Raw genomic sequence first — 24179 nt, forward strand, 5'->3', positions numbered from 1 at the left:
ATCGAGGTTCATCCTCATCCATAAATCTGGGAAGGGGATCAAATGCTGGAACCAGAGGAGGCAAACCATTTCAACAACACAGAGTTCAATGCCAGCTTTGTCACAAGCTTGGGCATGCGTGGTTGATTGCTTTTATCGATTTGATAAAAGCTTTACTGGTGCAGTTCCTACTGCTGATGCCTCCTCAATGCAGGCCAATTTAGCTCAGACCACCTCTGTTGATGATGGAAATTGGTATCCCGATTCAGGTGCTACCAATCATTGTACACCAGACCTTCAGAACCTGATGACTAATGCTGAATACACTGGTTCTGACCAAATTTATGTGGGAAACGGCACAGGTCTGTCCATTCAACACCATGGTACCACTCTTATTGCATCTAATAATTCTGATAAGCCTTTATTTCTTCGAAACCTACGCATGTACACCGAGATAACTAAGAATTTGCTAAGTGTCTCTAAATTTGCTTTAGACAATAATGTTTTGTTTGAGTTTCATGCTGATGCTTGTTATGTAAAGGATCAGGTTACCAAGGAAGTGTTGTTGACTGGGATCCTCCACAATGGCCTGTATACTTTTGATCCAGGCCATTTCAAAGTGCTGAATTCTTCCCATCCATCTCTCAGTTCTGGTGCTTCATTTTCTGGTCAAAAATCTGCTCTAGTTGTCACCAATGACCCTGCTGTTTCAGCTTCCAGCAATACTTGTACTCAGTCTTCTGTTTCAACTTTTGATTTGTGGCATAACAGACTTGGCCACCCTTCACACAAGGTGGTCACATCTGTATTAAACTCTTGTAATATTTCATGTAATAAAACCTCCAATAGTGTATGTCAAGCTTGTTGCTTAGGCAAAATACATAAAATGCCCTTTCCAAAAGTTTCCAATACAATGTATTCTGAACCTTTGCAACTCATTGTCTCGGATCTATGGGGTCCTTCTCATACATTATCCTATAATGGATACAAATATTACATGAGTTTTGTAGATGCCTATAGCCGTTTCACTTGGATTTATTCTTGAAAAATAAGTACGAGGCTTTAAAAACCTTTCTTGCATTCAAAACAGAAACTGAGTTACAATTAGGAAAGAAAATCAAAGTGTTTCAATCCGATTGGGGTGGGGAATATAGGACATTTACTGAACCACTTAGACAAGTTGGTATTATTCATAGACATCCTTGTCCAACCACTCATGAGCAAAATGGCTTGGTGGAAAGAAAACATAGGCAAATAGTTGAACATGGATTGAGTTTACTTGCTCAAGCCTCTATGCCATTACAATTTTGGGATGAGGCTTTTCGATGTGCAGTCTACTTACATAATCGGTTGCCTACCCCTATTCTTAACCAAATCTCACCAATTGAAATATTGTTCAAAACCAAACCTGTCTACACTACCCTTAAAGTGTTTGGCTGCCTATGTTGTCCCAACATTAGGCCTTATAATCGCCACAAGCTAGACTTTAGATCCTCACCTTGCACATTTTTGGGATATAGTCTAAATCATAAAGGTTATAAGTGTCTAGATTCAAATGGTCGCTTGTATATTTCTAGAGATGTAATATTTGATGAATTCCAATTCCCTTATGCTACATTCTCTACAAATACCAACTCTATCATCTCTGACACTTATTCCTCTAGTGCTATACCTATTGCTCCTATTAACTACTCGGTTGAAACACTTTTCTCCTCTCCATCCGCACTTTCTTGGAACATCGGTTCGATGCACCGCAATTCCACTTTACGGTTTGGCCAACAATGTACCATGTTCTACTGCGAGATAACATCTCGGCCGGCCATTCCTTCGGGAGTCCTTCTTTCTAATACGGAGAATCTAACCTGTTACCACGGATCCCAACTCTCGATCAACAACACCCTCCTGTACTCTACACCAGTCCGGTACTCCTACTCCCACTTTGTTCCCACCGGTGGCTCATCTGTCTTGCCCGCATGTACAGTTCTTTACTCAACAATCATAGTATGCAAACTAGAGCAAAATCGGGTATTCACAAGCGTAAAGTTCTATTGGTTTCTCAAGAGCCCACAAATGTCAAATCTGCTCTTAAAGAAGAAAAATGGTGTAATGCAATGTTTGAAGAAATGGTGGCACTGAAAAGAAATGGAACTTGGACATATGTTCCCTTACCTCTGGAAGGACTCCCATTGGTTGCAAGTGGGTATATAAGGAGAAGTTAAATGCAGATGGCACAGTTAACCGCAACAAGGCTCGATTAGTGGCTAAGGGGTTCCACCAACAAGCTGGATTTGATTTTACTGAGACATTTAGTCCTGTTGTAAAACCGGTTACAATTCGTGTGGTACTTTCTCTTGCTTTAACTCATCAATGGTCTATTCAACAATTAGATGTTAATAATGCATTTTTAAATGGTGAGTTAAAGGAGGAAGTATACATGACTCAACCCCCGGGCTTTGAACTTGCTAATGCTCCTCATTTAGTATGCAAACTTCACAAAGCACTCTATGGTCTTAAGCAAGCCCCTCGTGCATGGTTTGAGAAGCTGCATCATTGTCTTGACTCACTTGGTTTCTGTTCATCAAAGTCTGATCATAGCCTTTTCATCAAGCATACTTCATCCTCTGTCACTCTTATTTTGGTTTATGTTGATGACATAATCATCACGGGTAGTGACTCCGAACTTATCTCAACATTAATAGAGGATCTGCACTCAAAATTCTCCCTTAAACATCTTGGTAATCTTCATTATTTTCTTGGTATTGAGGTGCAAACCACTACTGCAGGACTTCACTTGTCTCAGGGAAAATATATCAAGGACCTACTGTCTCGAGCTCAAATGGAGGGAGCAAAACCAGTCCCAACACCTATGATCAGCACTCAAAAACTATCTGCCTATGAAGGAGAACCTGTTGCCGATCCCCAGTTGTATCGTTCAATTGTTGGTGCTCTACAGTATTTGACAATTACACGGCCAGAGATCTCTTACAGTGTCAATAAAGTTTGTCAATATATGGCCAATCCTCTTTCTTCTCACTGGAATGCTGTTAAACGCATCCTGCGATATTTAAGTGGCACTGTCCAACATGGTATGCTCTTTAAACCAGTGACTGAACTTGAAATTTCTGCATTCAGTGATGCTGATTGGGCTAGTGACCCTGACGATAGGCGTTCTACATCTGGTTTTTCCATCTTTTTTGGATCAAATTTGGTTGCTTGGCAGTGTAAGAAACAACATACTGTATCTCGGTCAAGCACTGAAGCTGAATACCGAAGTGTTGCACAGGCTGTCTCTGAACTTACATGGCTCAACTCTCTGTTTACAGAACTTCGTGTTCCATAGGCTCGCACACCAGTTTTATGGTGTGACAATCTGAGTACTGTTTTATTGACAGCTAATCCTGTTCTTCATGCCCGAACGAAGCACATTGAGTTAGATTTGTACTTTGTCCGAGAGAAGATATCACAGCAACTGGTTCGTGTTAACCATGTCCCTGCACTAGATCAGATTGCTGATGGTTTCACTAAAGCTTTGTCTAGCTCTCGATTTCTTTGTTTACGTAACAAACTTGGTCTTGATGTATGCACCAATTCCAAGTTTGGGGGGGAGTGTAAAGGAGGATAGTTTGTTAATTCAGTTAGAGTTTGTTATTAGTTTGTTACACAGTTGGTTAGGTTAGTTCCAACTGTTTCTTGACTGTTGTAGCTTGTATATAAACTCTGTAACACTCTCTATTGCAAGATAGCTATTCTTTCAGCTCAATCTTTCTCTCTCTTTCTTCTCCTTTCTCTTCTCTGTTTCATCTTCTTCCTTTCTCTTCATGTCACGATACAATACCAGGTCTAACAGCCAGGTACCAATTATCATCGTTGTCGTCAGCACTCAAATCATCACTGTCATCAACATCCTCATCGTTCACAGCAACACCAATGACATACTTATTCATCCTTAAAAGTTGACTTGAAGTCTTTTTCGTTTCCCATCTTTCATTAATGATCTTTATAATGCAATAAAGACTCCCTAAAATCATTATCAAAGATATTGCTTTAAGGATGAGAGAACTTTTTGGCATTATGCCCACTCCTTGAGAAGCAATACTGAAAGAAACTATCAATAATAATACATCATTTAATACTGGTAGATTGTTTCTCCATTTTGCCAATTCTTTGGTCCAAGCGTTTCAAATATTCATTTTTTTCTTGCAATTTTCCAACTTTACTTCTAACTTGGGCTACATTCAATAATTCTCATATTTGTGAATATCAAGAATCTACTTGCACATTTGATATTATTTTTCCATTTGATTGGAAAATCAAACACCTGCCTATGTTCTTTATCGATCTTGAGTTTCTGAAATAGCTTCAACATTTCGGGAAAATAACAGATAAACTCATCCTGCAACCAATTGTTTTATATTTTATTTAAACACTTTTAAAAATTATGTAATTATTTATTGGAGATAACTTACCTCTGTGATAAATTGGTTCTTTTCGAGCGCCTTGTAAAATTTATTAAAAACTTTTAGAGAGAATAGTGTAGAAATCACCAATGCACCTAATGCTGCAATAAGTGATGGCCTCAACTTTGCCACCCAATATTCTACAAAAGTAATTAATTGAAATGAGAACAATAACAAAAATTAAAAATTAAAAAACTTAATAAATTAATTGGACTTACCACTCTGGCATTGCACTATAATCTCACAAAATAAAGCATCATGCTCGTGAGGACTGTAGTTCATTTTCACTATAGATGCGAAATAATGGCTGAAAATTATAGGAGTAAGAATTCTTAAGCTCCTAGGAGTACTTCCAAGGGCATCGAGAATTTGAAACTCCATATCTAAACACATATTCTGTGTTATAGTATGGAGTTTTTTATATTTTGCCTGTTCGATAAAATCGTTTTAGTAATAATAAATGAAAAAGTAAGTAACTAATTAATAAAATACCTTAAGCATACGGATGGAGAAATCTTTCTCCCTTGACTTCCAAGCAATAGAAAGACAACTTAACGTAATGAGATCAATGGTTCTTTCATTTTCATGGTCAACCTAAGAAATAAAAAAATGTTAAACGTAAAACAAGTATTCTAATGTAGGCTGCTAAGTGTAACTCGTTGTTTGGTTTTTGAATATAGCTCAACAAAACAGAAACTAATTACATCAACATTAACTCAACACAATAGACTTAACATGACTTGAGAAGCAACAAGTAGGTAGCTACATCATGGTATTATTTAGTTAATAAAGTACCTTTTCTCTACAGACATAGAGATTGAAAATATTTGCAGCTAGGTACGGAATCCAAGCATCAAATGGTTCAGATTTAGAATCTTTGCATTTACAAATCAAATAAATAATAATTAATAGTCCAAAATCTATTAGTCATCACAACTATATATATATATATTCAAATCAATCAAACAATATAGTTAAAAGGAGGATATAGATGAATAGAACACACCCCAAGTTAGAACATTATTCATATATGACAATTAATTGACACCTTCTCTTCAAACAAGATTAATTTATTTGACAGAAAAGGATAATAATTTTTGTGGGGTGACTGATTCGTGACACTTGTGTTGACTGATGATGTGAGTAGTCTTGAGTTAGTGATTTTCAGTTAGACTCTTTCACTAATTGTTAGTTATTTCTGTTAACATTTGGTTATATGGGAGCATTACAAATTAAGGCTTTTTGATAGAGAATTACGGAGAGAGTTCATTTGTAATTGGAGCAAGACTCCTTTGGTGATTGAGCTGTATTGTTCTCTTTATTATCCTTGTATTTAATTTGGAGTTTATTATGTTCTTGATTGATGTTCTTTCTTAATTAAGTTGTTGTTCATTAGTTTGTTACATACTGTCTTGTAATAATAAGTTAATAACCCTTTTATGTGAGCTGGAATAATACAACAATGAACCCTTTTACCATTTTGTGTCATGAGCGTGTGTGTATGTGAGAGTTTGATTGAGAAAAAAGATAATCCGAAATAGAAGCTTAATTAAATCATGGCCCCATCGCTCATGATGAAGAAAAACTCCATAACTCCACCATCGGTTATGGACGAGTAGAAAGCTACTGCTCTGGGGATCAATCCATTACATTAGTTGATGATCATTCTAAATTCACTAGACTAATAATATACTAGTCTATATTTACTCATACATGAAAATCAATTCAACACTACTACTAACATAAAGTCATTTCAATTGGGCATTTAGTTGGTTTCTTTTGTTTTATTTTATTTTTCTCTCTATATTCTAGAAATATTTATGCAAGAGGAAGACAAATTAAGAAAGGTATTACAAAGATCCAAGTAACCCCCGGGACCAATAAAATATTGTCATTGTGGTAAAAATGTGGCGGTGAGGACAAAGTTTCTTTGTCTATAAATCCTCAAGAAATGGATCAAGACAAAGTTCTTTTTTTTTTTTTTGAAAAAAAAAAAAAATCAAAATGATCAAAGATTAAAAGTAATATGGAAAGATAGGTAATCAAGGATAATTCAATGGCAAAAACTAGAAAATTCATAAAGAAATAAGACCAAAATAAACTTTACTCTATTGAATTGAATTGATAGTTAAAAAAAAAACTACACCAGAAAACTTATAATAACAGTGTAGCAGTTTGATGGGCCAAGACTGCTTACCATCTCTACATCAATCCTAGAGATGACTAGAGTATAATAACAGTGTAATATATCAATACAAGAGATGACTATAGAATTATAATTCACTTCTAATAACACAAGAATAGACATAACAGAAGTGATTAAGTTTCAATTATGATTCCCAATAACTAACATGATAAATAAAACTTAACGAGAGTTTGATGGGCCAAGGCGCTTACCATCTCTATAAGCAAAATTGATCTGTTATGCAAATTTTGATTGAGATTACTTTTTGCAACCTCCAATTCCAAGTATTCCTCCCAACCCCGTGTGACTTGAAGTGGATTGTAAAAAACTAAAAAAAAATAATAATAATAATAATGAGTTAAAATGAACATATATATATATATATATAACAAAAACAACCTAAATTTTACAAATTAAATCGATCACATAATAGCTTTATTATAAAAGCGCATATTAATAATTTTCTACCGTTTATATACTTGGGTGAAAATCAAAAAGTACCTTGAGCTGGGATATTCTCCTCCTCCATAGCCATTAAGCTCACTTTTCTGCTACTTGTAACCTCTCCTTTCCTCTCCTCTCCTCTCCTCTGTGTGTGTTAGTGTGAAGTTTTTTTTTTTTGAGAAAATGTGTTAGTGTGAAGTTGAAGATAAAGAAATATGTCTTCTTCTTTTTTTCTTTTTTTTTTTGATGAAGGAGAAACCAGCGTACCTGAAGTTGCACAGAGGGGAGGACATGTCTTCTGTCTGCCACTCTTCTTCACTGCACAGTGTTGAGGCCTAGCTGCCTCTGCTATTTTGTCTTCCTCCCTCTTTTTAATCATAATATACATACAAATGTCGTGAACATGGAAAGTTATCTTTCCTCCTTCTTGTTTTAGAAGATGCATGCTGGCTTGGATTGATGGGCCTGAGGTTATTATTGTCCTAAACAAAAGCATTATATATATATAGATATAGATAGATTTTAATTTATCAATGGATTTGACACATATTGCCCAGCCTGATTTATATTTTCATTATTAAAAATCAAATTCTTTCTTTCATACTAATAAGATCTATGTTAATTCCATTTTTGGCATATTTAATTGACAAAAATATTTTATTATTCTTTGTATATTTCGGCTGGCATATATTGATATTGTTTCCCTATTTGTATAAATCTAAACTTGGAAGGAAAGTTGACTAGCTTTCCTATTTATGGAAATTGAGGTAAATATGGTAAGTTTTGATTACACATTGATTCTTTGCTAACCAGCTGTTATTCTGATCTTGTGTTGAGTTTCCCTTTTTCTAAGATCAGGTTTCTTGAAGAGAAAATCGGAGCTAAACTTTCCTTTTCTATAAAAGGAAAGTTGTAGTTACTGCCCACGATTCTATAGGTACAGAAACGGAAATTCCTGGACTGATTGAAGAATTATTTTAGGGAAGTTTCTATTGGGTTGAGGTCTTGTTCAGACCGAATGTAAGCTGTCTATGAGATGTATATTCATTATAAATACATCTTATAGTAGCTAGGTTTTGCATCTCTTTCATACACTTAGAATTGCTTTCATATCTTAAGGAAAGAGTGTCTTTGTTTAGTACCTCTCTTGGTACCTCTCTTGTATCTTTGAATTTCATTCATATCTTTAGAAAAGAGAGTCTTTGTTATGTAGAGAAGAGTTGTTCTACTCTTACTCTGTTTATTTGTTGTTTGTATTGTCTTGAGTCTGTATTCAAGTCTACAACGAAGAAGAACATCAGTGCACCTTCGGGAGAAGGGTATTTACAAGCTTTCGGGAGATTGCTTTTGAAGTCTTGCATCGGGAGGATACAAGCACACCTTCGGGAGAAGGGTTTTACAAGCTTTCGGGAGATTGCTTTTGAAGTCTTGCATCGGGATGATACAAGCACACAACCTTCGGGAGATGGTTGTATAGGCTTTCGGGAGATAGCCTTTAAGCCTTGAATCGGGAGGATTCAAGCACTCTTCAAGGTGATCGAAGGGAGTTCGAGCTCTTGGAGTTTTATCAAGATTCGGTTAGTAGGTGGAATACATCAAGCTTGCGGCATACAATAAGAGGGAGTCTATTTATGCATAAGTCAATTACTTTGTATTTTTGATACCTATCTAATGAATCTTATCTCTGGGCGTGGCCCCGTGGACTAGTAACAATCTGAAAGGATTGTTGAAACCACGTATAAAAATCTTGTGTGTTTTTACTTTTATGCACTGTTTATTTTTCTGGGTTTCTCTGGAGTTACAGAGTTGCATTCTGTAACTACAGAAAACTGTTTTCAGTACCAGTTTTATTATTCCGCATTTAATTAATCATTTAATTAAATAATCAAACTGGGAATATTAAAATACGGAATTTCAATTGGTATCAGAGCAAGTCACTAAATTCTTAGTGAGATCTTGAGGTTATTCCATTTAACTTGTTTTGTGTGAGATGTCTTTGTTTGCAGAAGGAAGCTCTATCTCTCGACCTCCTCTGTTAAATGAGTCGAATTATACTTATTGGAAGGTCAGGATGAGAGCATTCATCAAATCACAAGATGAGAAGGCATGGAGAGCTATTCTTACAGGTTGGTCTCAACCTACTGAAAATGATGAAAAAGGTAATACTCAGGTAAAATCTGAACTCAGTTGGACCACTGAAGATGAAAAATTGTCTGGTTATAATAATAAAGCTTTACATGCTATTTTTAATGGTGTTGGTGAAGGTTTTATTAAATTAATCTCATCTTGTGAATCTGCAAAGGAAGCATGGCAAATCCTTCAAATTCAATTTGAAGGTACTCCTGATGTAAAGAGATCACGATTTACCATGTTGCAAACTAGATTTGATGAATTGAGAACGTCAGATACTGAAACTTTAAATGATTTTTATGAAAGATTATCTGATATTTCTAATGAGTTCTTTGCCTTGGGAGAAAAATTAGATGAATCTGTCTTGGTTCGAAAAATTGTTCGAGTTCTTCCTGACAGGTTTGATACAAAATTGCTTGCAATGGAAGAGGCAAAAGACTTTGGCAAAATGAAGGTTGAGGAATTCATGGGATCTTTAAGAACTTTTGAGTTGAATCAACAGATCAAGAAAAAGAGTAAGCAAAGTCTCTCGAATGAGAAAATCAATGGTAATGCTTTCAATGATTCTGAAATTATTGTTTCTGATGATGAAAATGATGATGAAATGGCCTTGTTAGCAAAAAATTTCCAAAGATACATGAAATCTGTTGGAAATAAAATGAACTTTTCAAAGAACTCAAATGGTAACATTTCAAGTAACAATCCCTCTAAACCTTTTTCATCTAACAAAAGTATTCGTTGCAGAGAGTGTGAAGGGTATGGTCATATTCAATCTGAATGTGCCAATACCTTAAAGAAAAATAAAAAGGGATTGAATGTTACTTGGAGTGATGATTCGAAAGTAGTGAAGATGAAAAAGAAAAAGTTGCTCTAACAAGAGTTTTGTCAAGAAATTTGCAGGAAAAAGGAAAATTCATGTGCATGAATAATACCTCGATCGATGACAACAAGGAAGAATCTAGATCCGAATCAGATGAGTCAGAAATTGATGAGAATTCTATGGTTGAATCCTACAAGGTAATATTTGGTAAGTTGATGGAAAAATGTGTTGAAAATCGCTCCCTGGTTAAAGATAATAAAGTCTTGTGTAACAACATTAATGAGTTGGAAGATAAACTTAAATGTTGTGAATCTGAACTATCTTTAAAAGAGTCTAAAATTATTTCTTTAACCAAGGAACTTGATAACATTAAAAAGAATGTGAAAATGCTAAATCCAGGTTCCACCATCTTTGAAAAAATTCAAAAATCTGGCCAAACCAATCATGTTGGTCTGGGTTATATTTCTAATCAACCTAATTCTAATACCACTTTTGTTAAATCTAATAGTTTTGTTTCGGAAGAACTATTTCTACCTCGCGGGTTTCGTCTCTACAAAGAAAGCACTCTGCTGTTACAGAAAAGAAGCACCACGGTAAGTTTGACAATTCTAAAGGGAATGGAAGACGTTTCATCCCTATTTGCCATTTTTGAGGGAGAAAAGGTCACATTCGACCTAAATGCATCACTATGCAAAACATGTTTAAATCTAATTACCTTGGAAATAAACATGTTTTACAAAAACAAAAATGGGTTGTCAAAAATAAATGCTTGGTAGGTTCTTCTTGTTTTAAAACTATTGCTACTAACATGTGGTACTTTGATAGTGGGTGTTCTAGACACATGACAGGTGAAAAAGAATATCTTGAGAACATCAGACCAATGCAGTGTGAAGAAGTTACTTTTGGTAACGGTCTTGTTGGAAAAGTCATAGGGATAGGAACTCTCAATTTCGAAGGGCTTCCTAGATTGAAGAATGTCATGTTGGTTGATGGACTAAAAGCTAATCTTCTTAGCATTAGTCAAATTTGTGATCAGGGTTATACTGTGAGCTTTGATAGTAATCATTGTTATGTGTATAATATTCTTGGTGAAATTGTCTTGCAAGGGTTCAGATCTAATGATAACTGTTACACCATCACTACCTATGCTACTTGTACTCTGTTATTAACACCACTGATTTATGGCATGAAAAACTTGGTCATATTCATTTTAAAAATCTGAGGAGATTGTCTAATGCAGGAATTGTTCGAGGATTACCTAAATTAGGTAAGGAGTCCTTGGGAAAATGTAGACCATGTCAGCTTGGTAAGCAACTGAAAATTTCTCATAAGAGTGTTTCTGATGTGAATACTTCCAGAGTTCTCGAACTCCTACATATGGACTTAATGGGTCCAATCCAGGTTGAAAGCTTGAATGGTAAGAGGTATATTTTTATGTGTGTTGATGATTTCTCTTGGTTTTCATGGGTAGAATTTTTTAGAGAAAACATTGATACTTTTGATGTTCTTAAGTATCTTTGCTTGAAATTAAAAGTTCAAAAAGATTGCAACATTGGTAAGATAGTTCGTGGTAAGAGTAATCATGAAAAAGATTTTGAAAATACTGTGTATGGTAAATTCTGTAAATCTTATGGTATTTTTCATAATCTTTCTGCTCCTAAAATCCCACAACAAAATGGAGCGATTAAGGATTCCCACCCTCTTTGTTTTAGACAAGGCTTTGTATGGCATGAAACAAGCACCCCGTGCTTGGTATGAGCATCTATCTGAGTTTTTACACTCTCATGGTTATAGAAAAGGAAATGTTATTAAAACACAGTTCATCACACACATTCAATTTGATATTATTTTTTCATATGTTGATGATCTTGTTTTTGGAACTACTTCTAACTCTGAAGTGCATGTTTTTGTTTCCCAAATGCAAAAGGAGTTCGAAATGAGTATGGTAGGTGAACTCACTTATTTTCTCGGTCTTCAAGTGAAGCAATCAGATGAGGGAACTTTTGTCCCTCAAAGCAAGTATGCAAAGAATTTGGTGAAAAAGTTTGGTCTTGAGAAAGCCAAACATACCAACACTCCCATGAGCACAACTTTGAAATTAAGCAAAGATGAACAAGGAGTAAAGGTAGATCAAACTTTGTATCGAAGTATGATAGGTAGTTTGCTTTATCTTACTGCTAGTCGTCCTGACATTTGTTATAGTGTTGGTGTTTGTGCACGATATCAGGCAAATCCCCTGGAATCCCATCTTTCTGCTGTGAAAAGAATCATTCGCTATGTAAATAGCACTATTGATTTTGGGATTTGGTTTTCAAAAGGCACTAATTCTAACCTTGTTTGCTTTAGTGATGCTGATTGGGCAGGTAATGCAGATGATAGAAAAAGTACTAGTGGTGGATGTTTCTATTTTGGAAACAATCTGGTTTCATGGCATAGCAAGAAGCAAAACTCAATCTCTCTGTCCACAGCTGAGGCTGAGTACATTGCGGCGGGTAGTTGTTGTACCCAATTGTTATGGATGAAACAAATGATGGCTGATTATGGGTTTGATTTGAAAACTTTAACCATCTTCTGTGATAACACTAGTGCTATAAACATTTCTAAGAATCATGTTCAACACTCTCGCACAAAGAACATAGACATTTGTCATCACTTTATTAGAGAGCTTGTGGAAAATAAAATTCTTGTCTTAGAATATGTTGAAACTAGCAAACAAATTGCAGATATTTTTACTAAGGCTCTTGACTCGATCCGATTTATTTCTCTAAGGAAATCCTTAGGGGTTTGTACTGTTTAATGCTTTTGTTTTTCATAATCCTTGATATTTGAGTTGTCTTAGAGTTCATAATGTCTTGTCTTTGTCCTAGAAGAAAATTTCAACCTTATAAGAATTTCAGTCATTATTTTATTGCTAATGTTGTAATGTTATGATGTCATACAGGTTTGTCAGGAAAATTGTTCACTCCTCACAGGAATATTCAGGTTCATCAAACAGTGTTATGTAAGCTACCATTTTCGAATAATGTTGTTCAAAAACTGTGTGTTCAAGCTCCATTGGATGAATAGAGCTACCTATCTCAATGTGTGAAAGCCATCTCTGAGTAAGTTGGAACTATGTAATTAGGAGTTATGTAGAAGATACGCTACCATTGAAAAGGGCTACCATTGAGGTAGTGTGACAAATGGCTCTCCTATGGGTACAATTTATCAGAAAAAGTCTTTTTGACAAATTGGGCAATGTTCCCTGCTTACACTTTCACACACTAATGCTTGACACAGTTTGTGGTAAAAATTGTTTATTCTCGAAAATGGTGTTATAAAGCTGTTACATACTGTTTGATTTGCTTTAATATTCTTGGTGACTGAGTCAATTTTTCCTGTGAACCGGTATGACCTCATTCTATTACTTCATTAGCTTGATAAAATAATTTCTGATTATTCTTATGAGTTTGATTTTTTCATCAGGGACAAAGACAAATGGACATTGTGAATTCTAGTTGCAAAAATATCAAGGTTATTTTATTTTCCTGTCTTTTAATAAAAAACTAAACAAAAAAATATATATATATATATAAAAAAAATAAATAAATAAATTTGTGATCGAGTTTGTCAATTGAGCTTTGCTAAAAATTCTTGTTACTTTTTGTTATGTTTCATTATATTCTTAGACACAATTTTTTGCTCTTAAGTGATGATTAGTGCTTTTTGTGTCTCTGTGTGTTCTCTTGTTCATTATTTGCAAATTTTTTTTTTTGTTGGGGGAATTTTTTGAAAAAATAAAAGAAAAAGGGGGGCATTTTTTTTCTTTCGATTTTTTTTCGAATCTTTGTAAAGATTTTTTCTTTTATTTTTTCATTTTATGGAAACATGTTTTAATTGTATTCTCTATATTGTGTTTCCTTTATTTTTGGAGATTTGGTCTTATTTTGGTGTTTTTAAGAAACTTGTCCTTAAATAATTAATTATTTTTGATTTCCTCTTTGGTGGCAATTTCGGATTTGGTGGGGTCTTTATCACTTACATTTTGTGGGGATATTTGGTTTCCTTTTCCATTTAAGGAAACATTGACCATTTTTTTTAAAAAAAAATCTTTTTTGGTTTCCTTTTTTTTCTCTCCACAGTGATTCAAAGGTAAGGAAGTTACTTTCCTTTTGAGTTTTTTTTTTTTTTCTGATTTTGGGTAAGTAAAATCTTGTGTATATATTCCCAACTACCCACTCACCCACGATCACCACTCTCTCTTGTCTTTCTATTCTTTTTTCAAAGGTCTAATTTTTATTTTCAAAGTGTGAGAGTGTTTGTGTTCTAGGGTTTCAAAGAGATGGCCAAAACTAAGAATGCCCAACCGTCCAAGAAGCCCTCTCGTGGCTCTGTCTCTGCATCTCCGATCTCCCCTCCTGCGCCGCCTGCACCAGCAACCGGAGTTCCTAGTTCGTCATCTGTTCCGATGAAAACTGCCAGAAAGTCGAAGACCAAAGCTTGAAAGTCGACTTACAACCTTGCTTCCCTTGGTGTTACTGTTGAACCTGCTGCTGCTTCTGCTTCTACAGAAATGGCTGAATTCAACTTGTGCTTGGGGAGAATGGAGACAAGTCAAGCCTTACTTCTCAGGAAGATGGACAACATCATGAAATACTTCCGACCCAATGATGATGAATAAGTGGTTCAATTCTCTATCTCTTGCTTTTTATTTGTGAATGCTTAAACTACTATGACCTTGTTCATGGTTTTTGTTATCTTTGGCTCCTTGATAGACAAAAAGGGGGAGTAGTACTTATTTTTTTTGGATTATGTGTTACAACTCTAGATCCTTGTTTTTAGGGGGAGTTGTCTTGTTTGTGGTTTTGCACTTTTCCGTTTAAAAAGTTGCTGTGTGTTCTTCGGTTTGCAAGCTTTTCCGTCCAAAAAAAGTTATATGTTTTATGTGTTAGAGAGCTTTCATGCAGGGGGAGTATTTTCTATACTCTTGTATCGTTGAAAAGCTATTTGCTTTGGTTTCTAACACTTGATGCAGGTTTTCTCATAATAAAATGTTTTGTCAATCAAAGTGCCAAAGGGGGAGATTGTTAATTCCATTTTTGGCATATTCAATTGACAAAAATATTTTATTATTCTTTGTATATTTCGGCTGGCATATATTGATATGGTTTCCCTATTTGTGTAAATCTAAACTTGGAAGGAAAGTTGACTAGCTTTCCTATTTATGGAAATTGAGGTAAATATGGTAAGTTTTGATTACACATTGATTCTTTGCTAACCAGCTGTTATTCTGATCTTGTGTTGAGTTTCCCTTAGTCTAAGATCAGGTTTCTTGAAGAGAAAACCGGAGCTAAACTTTCCATTTCTATAAAAGGAAAGTTGTAGTTACTGCCCACGATTCTGTAGGTACAGAAACGGAAATTCCTGGACTGATTGAAGAATTATTTTAGGGAAGTTTCTAGTGGGTTGAGGTCTTGTTCAGACCGAATGTAAGCTGTCTATGAGATGTATATTCATTATAAATACATCTTATAGTAGCTAGGTTTTGCATCTCTTTCATACACTTAGAATTGCTTTCATATCTTAAGGAAAGAGTGTCTTTGTTTAGTACCTCTCTTGGTACCTCTCTTGTATCTTTGAATTTCATTCATATCTTTAGAAAAGAGAGTCTTTGTTATGTAGAGAAGAGTTGTTCTACTCTTACTCTGTTTATTTGTTGTTTGTATTGTCTTGAGTCTGTATTCAAGTCTACAACGAAGAAGAACATCAGTGCACCTTCGGGAGAAGGGTATTTACAAGCTTTCGGGAGATTGCTTTTGAAGTCTTGCATCGGGATGATACAAGCACACAACCTTCGGGAGATGGTTGTATAGGCTTTCGGGAGATAGCCTTTAAGCCTTGAATCGGGAGGATTCAAGCACTCTTCAAGGTGATCGAAGGGAGTTCGAGCTCTTGGAGTTTTATCAAGATTCGGTTAGTAGGTGGAATACATCAAGCTTGCGGCATACAATAAGAGGGAGTCTATTTATGCATAAGTCAATTACTTTGTATTTTTGATACCGATCTAATGAATCTTATCTCTGGGCGTGGCCCCGTGGACTAGTAACAATCTGAAAGGATTGTTGAAACCACGTACAAAAATCTTGTGTGTTTTTACTTTTATACACTGTTTGTTTTTCTGGGTTTCTCTGGAGTTACAGAGTTGCATTCTGTAACTACAGAAAACTGTTTTCAGTACTAGTTTTATTATTCCGCATTTAATTAATCATTTAATTAAATAATCAAACTGGGAATATTAAAATACGGAATTTCAATCTATTCATAAATTAAATATTTATTTGTATATAACACAATCACATACGGCATGCTTGTTGTATTGCAAGAAAATTATCTGTATCATTCAATTAAGTGAAAATTTCTTTATACTTGTCGAAATATTGCTCTCTTCGAATTTTTTTCATTTTTTTCAAATTTGTTTCCTTGTTATCCTTGTATTTAATTTGGGGTTTGTTATGTTCTTGATTGATGTTCTTTCATAATTAAGTTGTTGTTCATTAGTTTGTTACATATTGTGTCTTGTAATAATAAGTTAATGACCCTTTTATGTGAGCTGGAATAATACAACAATGAACCCTTTTACCATTTTGTGTCATGAGCGTGTGTGTAGTGTATGTGAGAGTTTGATTGAGAAAGAAGATAATCTGAAATAGAAGCTTAACTAAAGGAGAAAGGAAAGGAAGAACAGAGCAAGAGGGTAAAAACTAAAAAAAAAAGCCAGCAACTCCGTTTTATAATGGAATTTGTGGGGATCGCCCAAATCTATGTTTGGTGTGTAGTAGAACCTTAATTAAATCATGATGAAGAAAAACTCCATAACTCCACCACTGGTTCTGGACAGAGTAGAAAGCTCTACTCTAGGTCTAATTATGTTGACCTTGTAAATCAATCAATTACATTAGTTGATGATCAATCAATCAATCAATTACATTAGTTGATGAGAGAGAGAGAGAGAGCGAGAGAGAGAGAGAGAGAGAGAGAGTAGAAAACTCGTACAAGTCTCTCTTAAAAGAATTGAACTCTGAATATACAATTCGAATCAAAAACACAAAATAGAAAAAAAAAAAAGAAAAAAAAAAAAAAGGACTTGTAACTAACTAGGACAGTTAACAGAAATAACTGTCAACTAATTCTAACTAACTTGAATCCAACTTTAGCATGAGATGGATCATCGTACAACAAATCCTCCTTGATCTGTTTCATGCCGAACATGAGAATCAACAGAGAGTTGAAACACCAAGTAGCTTGGTGAGGAGAGTTAGTCACATCCTGTTAGATGAAGTAGATCAAGGCAGTGTTTGCACAATAGATCCATTTTGATTATGGACAAAGTAAGTAATCTTCTTCACCCATCTGAAGGTATGTTATTAACTAATTAGTTAATCTGTTTTAATTGAGTATCTTTCAGATAATTCTTATAATTAATTAATTCATTCTGTTTTTTGCTTTTATTCTTCTTTTGTTTAATCTTGTTATCTAGCTTTCTTTAGCTGAATTAGTTAATGGTTCATTAGATATGTAAGATATACACATGATTCATTTTGAAGATTACAGTAATACCAAAGTTGATCAGTGAAAACTGATGAAAGTGGTTCTCTCCATTGCATAATAAAGATATACTCCAAGTCCTAATTGTTAAGATAGAGAGGATGAACTTGTGTTAGTACTCATGTATTACAAAAACTACTAGTTATGATGAAGATAGCATTATATATATATGTAAATCCAAGCAAATCTCAAGAGAGCATAAGTTCATCAACCATTTATTTATTTATATCTCTAATTTTTGAACAATAAAGAAAAACTCTGTGACAGAATCATTGAGATGTTTCTGAGAGAAAGAAGAAGAGACTTTTCCATGAATAAGACAGCTCTTGATTTTGTTGCAGTGAGAGTAATCACCAAGCCTATACTCCTCCTTATAACCCATGTCAGAGACAACTCTTCCACCACCTTTGTTAGAAACAACTAAGGCAAAAATAGTGAAAGAGAAATGAGTAGAAACATAACAACCATCAGAAACTCTGCCCCAATAATTAATTCCAGCAACCATCAGAAAAACCCCAAGAACAATTACAGAAAGAAACTTCTCACACTCGCTATCCCCTTGCCAAACCTCCGAAATTTTCCCAATAAAATATATATATACCTGCAAATAATAAAAGATATTATACAGTATTTTTCAATAAAAGATATTATGCGTGAACCAAAAGAACTATTTCTTTTAGGAAACTATATATAGAAATATCTCATTTTTTTTTTTAAAAAAAAAAGTTTTTAATTATAAATATAAGCCGCGCATTCATTCATTCATTCAGTGTGAAAAAAATTAATTAATTCATTAATTTTCTCCTAAATTGCACCTGCACGTCTGACAGAGTCTACCATCGATCTTCTTCTCTTTCAATAACAATTCCTTCAGTGAAGATGAGAGAGGATGAAATCAGATTTGTTGATGGAAGATATAAAATTATTCCTTCATCGAAGATGATGAAGATGATAGGAGAGACTATAAGAATTTATAATGATTGTTCTAAAATTAGTATCAAAGTGAAAATTGTATATAGTGACAGAAGAATATGGGGTTTTCAGGTATGTGATGAAATCAAAGCTGGTTCGTATGTGGAAGTATCCTATAATGATATAGAATATTATGGTCTGAAGTTTTACTTTTACGCGGGAGAATTAGAAGTCCTTTGTCTAGATTCACATGCCCACTTCTTCTCTTATAAGGACTTGAGGTTTTACGAAGACAAGACTGGAATGCTTCAATTAGAAAGAATTGAAGGAGGTATCATTGACAGGATGCGGTAAGAAATTAATTAACAACTACTTATTTTTATTTATTTGTCTCTCTATTAAAATTCTGTATGTGATGCTTTTATTTGCTTTATTATGTTTAGTATTTCCTATAGAGTCAAAAAATATTTGAAGTTGAAGATGGAGGAGGCAAAGAATGATATTTTAGAGAAATTAGGAGTAACAACAATCAAATCTGTCTCTCTCACTAAGGAAACTGACTACAAAAAGCATCATCGTATTCATACAACCGTCGTCAAACATTTAAGGAAAAAAGAACCTCAACTCAAAAGTGTCAATGTTCGTGGAAAGTTGACTAAATATTCGTGCGAACCAGGTATTCACTTAATTAAATTTATAACATTCTAATACATTAATCCTAGAGATGACGAGACGATTCAATTCTAATAACATGCACTCTAAATAACATGATAAATAGAGAATTCAAAATTACATCATAATCAAACCAATAAAAGCAACAATTTGGTTCGTAAAAGCTAAAATCAAACTCAAAATGTTATAATATTTCCTATAGTAGCACATATATGAAATATTATAAAAATAACTCAAATTTTATATTACATAATTTCTGTACTTTAAAAAAATTCAACTGATTCAAAAATGCTTGCCAGGTATCAAGTGTTCGTATTGTTTGGTTTATGAGATTCCTCAATTTGACTATCGAATTCCTTGAAGTACTCATTTTTTTAAGGTGATATCTGAACCAAGTAATATTAGAGTGTTTTGTTTCAACTTTTTCTATTGAAATTTGTTTCTTGTGATTCTTGCCTTACTTTCTAGTTTATGTTCTTGGTCGACGGTGTTTGTTTCACTAATTATGTTTTTTTATTGATTAGTGTTTGTAATTCCCTTTTATGTGAGCTGGAATATGATATTAGAGAGCATAATTGTGCCTCTATATTGTCTCATCTGATTTTCTTTGCCTATAGCTCTAAGATGTAAATTAGAGATAATTTTAGTGGTTGTGGTTGTTTTGAGTTTACATGTGTACAATTAGTCTGTTGGCTAATTCCTATTTCAATTTGAGGGGGAGTAATTAGTGAATACAGTGTATTTGAATTCTCTCTTTATTTGTATTTTTATCTTCTTCCTTAATTCAATTTTTTTTTTCTAGGTAACTCTTTTTATAACTAGCCATTATAATATGTGCAATTATTATACATATATAAAATCTTTTTTTTATTTTTTTATTTTCTATGTAAAGGCTAATCTTACATCTATATATACATACTATGTTTCAACTTTTTTCAAAAAAAAACACAAATTTATTATATATATATTATATAATATAATATTAAATTTTTTTCTCATTTATTTACTTTATTATTATTAATTTTTTATTTTAAAAAAAATAATGACAATATTAACAATTACATTTTTTTTTTATTTCAATTGACATTTTAATAAGTAATTGAATAAAAGCATACAGCTTAATAATAATTAATACTAGATATATAAACAAGAAGTTATTATTTTAGTTTTATATTTCCTCTTTGATTTTAAAAATATCTCATCATCATTATAATATTTACAATAAACATTTTATGAGAAAATTAGTCTTATAGTCCACTTTCATCATTACAATTTAAGGTGCAAATTTCACATCTACATAATTTATTTAAATTAATTAATTCACCTTTGTGGAAAGAGTATTCCAACGTTCATAAAATGATCATAAATAACACTTAAATTATTTTTGTAGTTATTTTTTTTTTTTGCTGAAGAAAAATAGTCTATATAGTTTTTTACATTAAAAAACTATGTCATTAATCACAATCCAGATAATTAAACATAAAAATTGTTTTTTTTTTTTCATTTTATGTTATTATAAAATACCTACAGTTTTTCTATTAATTCCACTATTTTAATAAGGTAAACACTCACTAAGCATACATCTTCTAGTTCTACCAGGTCCTCCATAGTGTCTTGCCATTATTCCCAAATGCTCTCACAGTCCTTGCACCTACTCTATGTCTGATCTTATGAGTCCCTATTCTGAGATTGACCAACCTGTTGTCACCAATACTGATCTATCTCCACTGGTTTTTCCTACTAACAGTTGGCCTCCCAGTCAACATTCTGTTTTGCATACAAGTCAGACTTCTGAACAACATGCTACTCCTGCTATTGCTCTCAGCACCTCTCAGCCTACTGGTGTTTCCCAGAACAGCCCCTGAAACTACAGATTCAAGGCACAGCTGATGTTTCAGCTATTCCTACTAATCAGGCTCTTCTTGGTGTGCATATTCCTGCATCAGACAACACTGTTGTCACATCTGCTGTTCCAACAAGCACATATGCTATTCAAACATGCACCTCAGGTTCTCATCAGCACAATGCTCATCCTATGAAGACCAGATCTAAGTCTGGCATTCACAAGCCAAAGGCCCTCTTAGTCACCAGGGAACCATCATCTCTTCAAGAAGCCCTTAGTCAACTTGTTTGGAATAAAGCCATGAGTGATGAGGTTTTGGCTTTGGTGAGAAACAAAACTTACACTCTTGTTAGATTACCACCAGGGAGAAAGGCTATTGGGTGCAAATGGGTGTACAAGAAGAAAGAAAATCCAGATGGTTTCGTCCTCAAACACAAGGCTCAGCTTGTTGCTAAGGGTTTCCATCAAGAGTATGGTTTGATTTCACTGAGACCTTCAGTCCAGTTGTCAAACCGGTTACTATTAGGGTTGTTTTGACCTTGGCCTTGTCAAAAGGTTAGCTTATCCGACAATTAGATGTCAATAATGCCTCCTGTAGGAAATTTAAATTGTGTTTTTACAATTATGCCCTACACCAACAAAACAACACTAATCAATTTCCAAGGTCAATTTCGACCTTTTACTATTCCACTGACTTTTCAAAGTCAGTACCCCAAAACAGCTTCGTTTTGTATTTGAACAAAACCAAAGAAGGGTTCGAGAACCTTCTCATTCACTCCCTGTCTCTTTGTTTTGCTCGAAACCCTAGCAGAGAGTTTCTCGAAGCTAGACCTTAATCAACACAGAAAACCCCAGAAATCCCAGATTAAACACAAACCGAAGATCAGATCTAGAATGATCTGATCTATACACAACCACACACACAAAATCACAAAGAGTAGAGTTAGAAAACACCAGATTTTCCCGAAGTTCACCAATAAATTGGCTACGTCTCCGTTTGAGCTGCTCCTCGAATTTGAGAGCTCGATTCCACTATCAAAGATGTTTCAGACATACAAAATGGAGATTCCAAGTCACAGGTATGGTTTTTTGACTGGTAATCTCTTTAGTTATTACATATACTGTGTTTTATCCCTCTCTCTATAACTATACTAACTTTCTTCTTGTTCTTGTGCATGCACGAGCATCGATCTCTGCTTCTTCAAGTGTTCAAACCCTAGATCTTGAAGAACTTACTCAACCTTATAGATCTGGGCTTCGATGCAGGTATATATAGCATTTAGGGCTTCTGGTTTTGCTTCTGAATGTGTTAGTTAGGTAGTTACAGAAATTAGTTAGGTGTGGATTTAACCAAATCCATTCGAACTAATTTATGTTAGGGTTTTTACTTGTATTTACAGTTCTGTCCTTGTATGTTGTTTAAGTATTAGTGTAAGTGGAGGTTTATATCAACAATTTCCACCTAAACCTTCACTGAGCTGATACATTAGTGGTCGAGTCATTTCTGAGGGTCATAGCTCTGTGATCCAAAGGATCACATTATCCTTGATCCAACCCTATTAAGTTTAAACAATGTTTAAACTTAGATAGGGTGATCACTTTAGTCCCCATGTCTGCAGGATTCTCTTCTGTAGGTACCTTGTCAATAGAAATGTGTCCCTATGTCACTTTATCCCTGATAAAGTGATACTTTATCTCTATGTGCTTGGTTCTGTCATGGAACATAGGATTTCTACATAGATGCACACAGCTCTGGCTATCAGAGTAAATCACCGGTTTTGAGTCTAGTAATTTTAGCTCTTCTAGGACTCCTTTAACCCATATACTTTCCTTAATGGCTTCTGTAGTTGCAATGTACTCTGACTCAGCTATGGATAATGCCACAACTGGTTGTAATTGTACTTTCTAACTTACACAATTTCCTCCCAATAGTAATATGTAGGCTGATGTAGATTTTCTACTATCTCTGTCCCAAGCATAGTCTGCATCACTGAAGCATTCTATAGCTGTTCTTCCTTGCTGTTGCTTGTACTTGAGTCCTAGCTTAGTTGTCCCAATTAAGTACCTTAGTAACCATTTCATAGCAAGCCAGTGTGTCTTACCAGGATTTGTCATAAATCTGCTAAGTACACTAATAGCATAAGTAAGGTCTGGTCTAGTGCTTACCATTAGGTACATAACAGATCCAATAGCATTTGCATAGGCAATTTTACTCATTTCCTCCTTCTCTGCTTTGCTCTCAGGGCATTGCTTCTTAGATAATGTAAACTGTGTAGTTATAGGTTGGCTAGCAATTTTAGATCCCTTCATTGAGAATTTCTCAATTATCTTATGAATGTAGTCTTCCTGAGTTAGGCTAAGTGTTCCTTCTGCTCTGTTTCTTTTAATAGTAATGCCTAGAATCTTAGTTGCTTCCCCTAGGTCTTTCATTTCAAACTCAGTCTTGAGTAAGTCCTTCATTGTGTTTACTCTTGCTCTTTCCTTACTGATTATAAGCATATCATCTACATACAGAAGTAGATATATGACTTTGTTGATATCAGTTCCTTTGTAGTATAGGCAATGATCATAGTAGCTTCTAAAAATTCCCAGTTTTAGCATAAATCTATCAAACCTTTTATTCCATTGCCTAGGTGACTGTTTTAACCCATATAGTGACTTTACTAGCTTGCAGACATAGTTTTCCTTCCCTTTTTCTGTGTAGCCTTTAGGTTGTCTCATATAGATCTCTTCCTCTAGTTCACCATGTAGAAAAGTTGTAGTAACATCCATTTGGTCTATTTCCAGGTTGTATTGAGTTGCTAGACTTAGCATTATCCTTATAGTCTTGTATTTTGCAACTGATGCAAATACTTCATTGAAATCAATGCCTTCCTTCTGTGTAAATCCCTTGGCCACTAACCTGGCCTTATATCTTATAGGTTCATCCTTAGTTTTGTCTTCTTTTTCCTTGAATAACCATTTGCAATCAACTATACTCTTGTCTTTAGGTTTAGGCACCACAATCCAGGTTTTATTTTTCTTAAGAGATTCCATCTCTTCATCCATTGCACCTTTCCATTTCCTGGAATTTGGTCCTTTAATGGCCTCTTCATATGATTGAGGTTCATTATTGACCATTTCCAGTTCACTCATAAAGGCATATGCAATGTC

The 24179-nt window shown here is 34.3% G+C and overlaps 2 protein-coding genes and 1 long non-coding RNA gene across 3 annotated transcripts; all 3 read right to left on the reverse strand.

Annotated features, from left to right (window-relative positions):
* Positions 1 to 3800: 3800 nt before the first annotated feature.
* LOC133036732 (uncharacterized) lies at positions 3801 to 5464 on the reverse strand. The gene is made up of 7 exons (XM_061113459.1): positions 5443 to 5464; positions 5232 to 5311; positions 4929 to 5030; positions 4655 to 4865; positions 4446 to 4576; positions 4204 to 4372; positions 3801 to 4084 (listed from the first exon to the last, which is right to left on the reverse strand). The coding sequence occupies exons 1-7, from the start codon at positions 5462 to 5464 to the stop codon at positions 3801 to 3803; spliced, it is 999 nt and encodes a 332-aa protein (XP_060969442.1).
* A 1021-nt stretch (positions 5465 to 6485) lies between these two features.
* Positions 6486 to 7181, reverse strand: LOC133036440 (uncharacterized). The gene is made up of 3 exons (XR_009687087.1): positions 7123 to 7181; positions 6834 to 6949; positions 6486 to 6649 (listed from the first exon to the last, which is right to left on the reverse strand). It is a non-coding gene; the product is annotated as an uncharacterized LOC133036440 (long non-coding RNA).
* A 10641-nt stretch (positions 7182 to 17822) lies between these two features.
* LOC115713089 (tetraspanin-8-like) lies at positions 17823 to 18439 on the reverse strand. The gene is made up of 2 exons (XM_061113460.1): positions 18428 to 18439; positions 17823 to 18200 (listed from the first exon to the last, which is right to left on the reverse strand). Exons 1-2 carry the CDS (start codon positions 18437 to 18439, stop codon positions 17823 to 17825), a joined length of 390 nt encoding a protein of 129 aa, XP_060969443.1.
* Between the last annotated feature and the right edge of the window lie 5740 nt (positions 18440 to 24179).

The sequence above is a fragment of the Cannabis sativa genome, chromosome 4, assembly GCF_029168945.1.
Source record: "Cannabis sativa cultivar Pink pepper isolate KNU-18-1 chromosome 4, ASM2916894v1, whole genome shotgun sequence".
In the NCBI taxonomy this organism is placed as follows: Eukaryota; Viridiplantae; Streptophyta; class Magnoliopsida; order Rosales; family Cannabaceae; genus Cannabis; species Cannabis sativa.

Coding starts and splice junctions, on each gene's coding strand:
- LOC133036732 (XM_061113459.1), bottom strand. CDS start 5,464: ATGAATAATGTTCTAACTTGGG. Junction 4,373..4,445: donor AGAACCAATTTATCACAGAG/GTAAGTTATCTC, acceptor AATTGGTTGCAG/GATGAGTTTATCTGTTATTT. Junction 4,085..4,203: donor AATTATTGAATGTAGCCCAA/GTTAGAAGTAAA, acceptor TATTATTGATAG/TTTCTTTCAGTATTGCTTCT.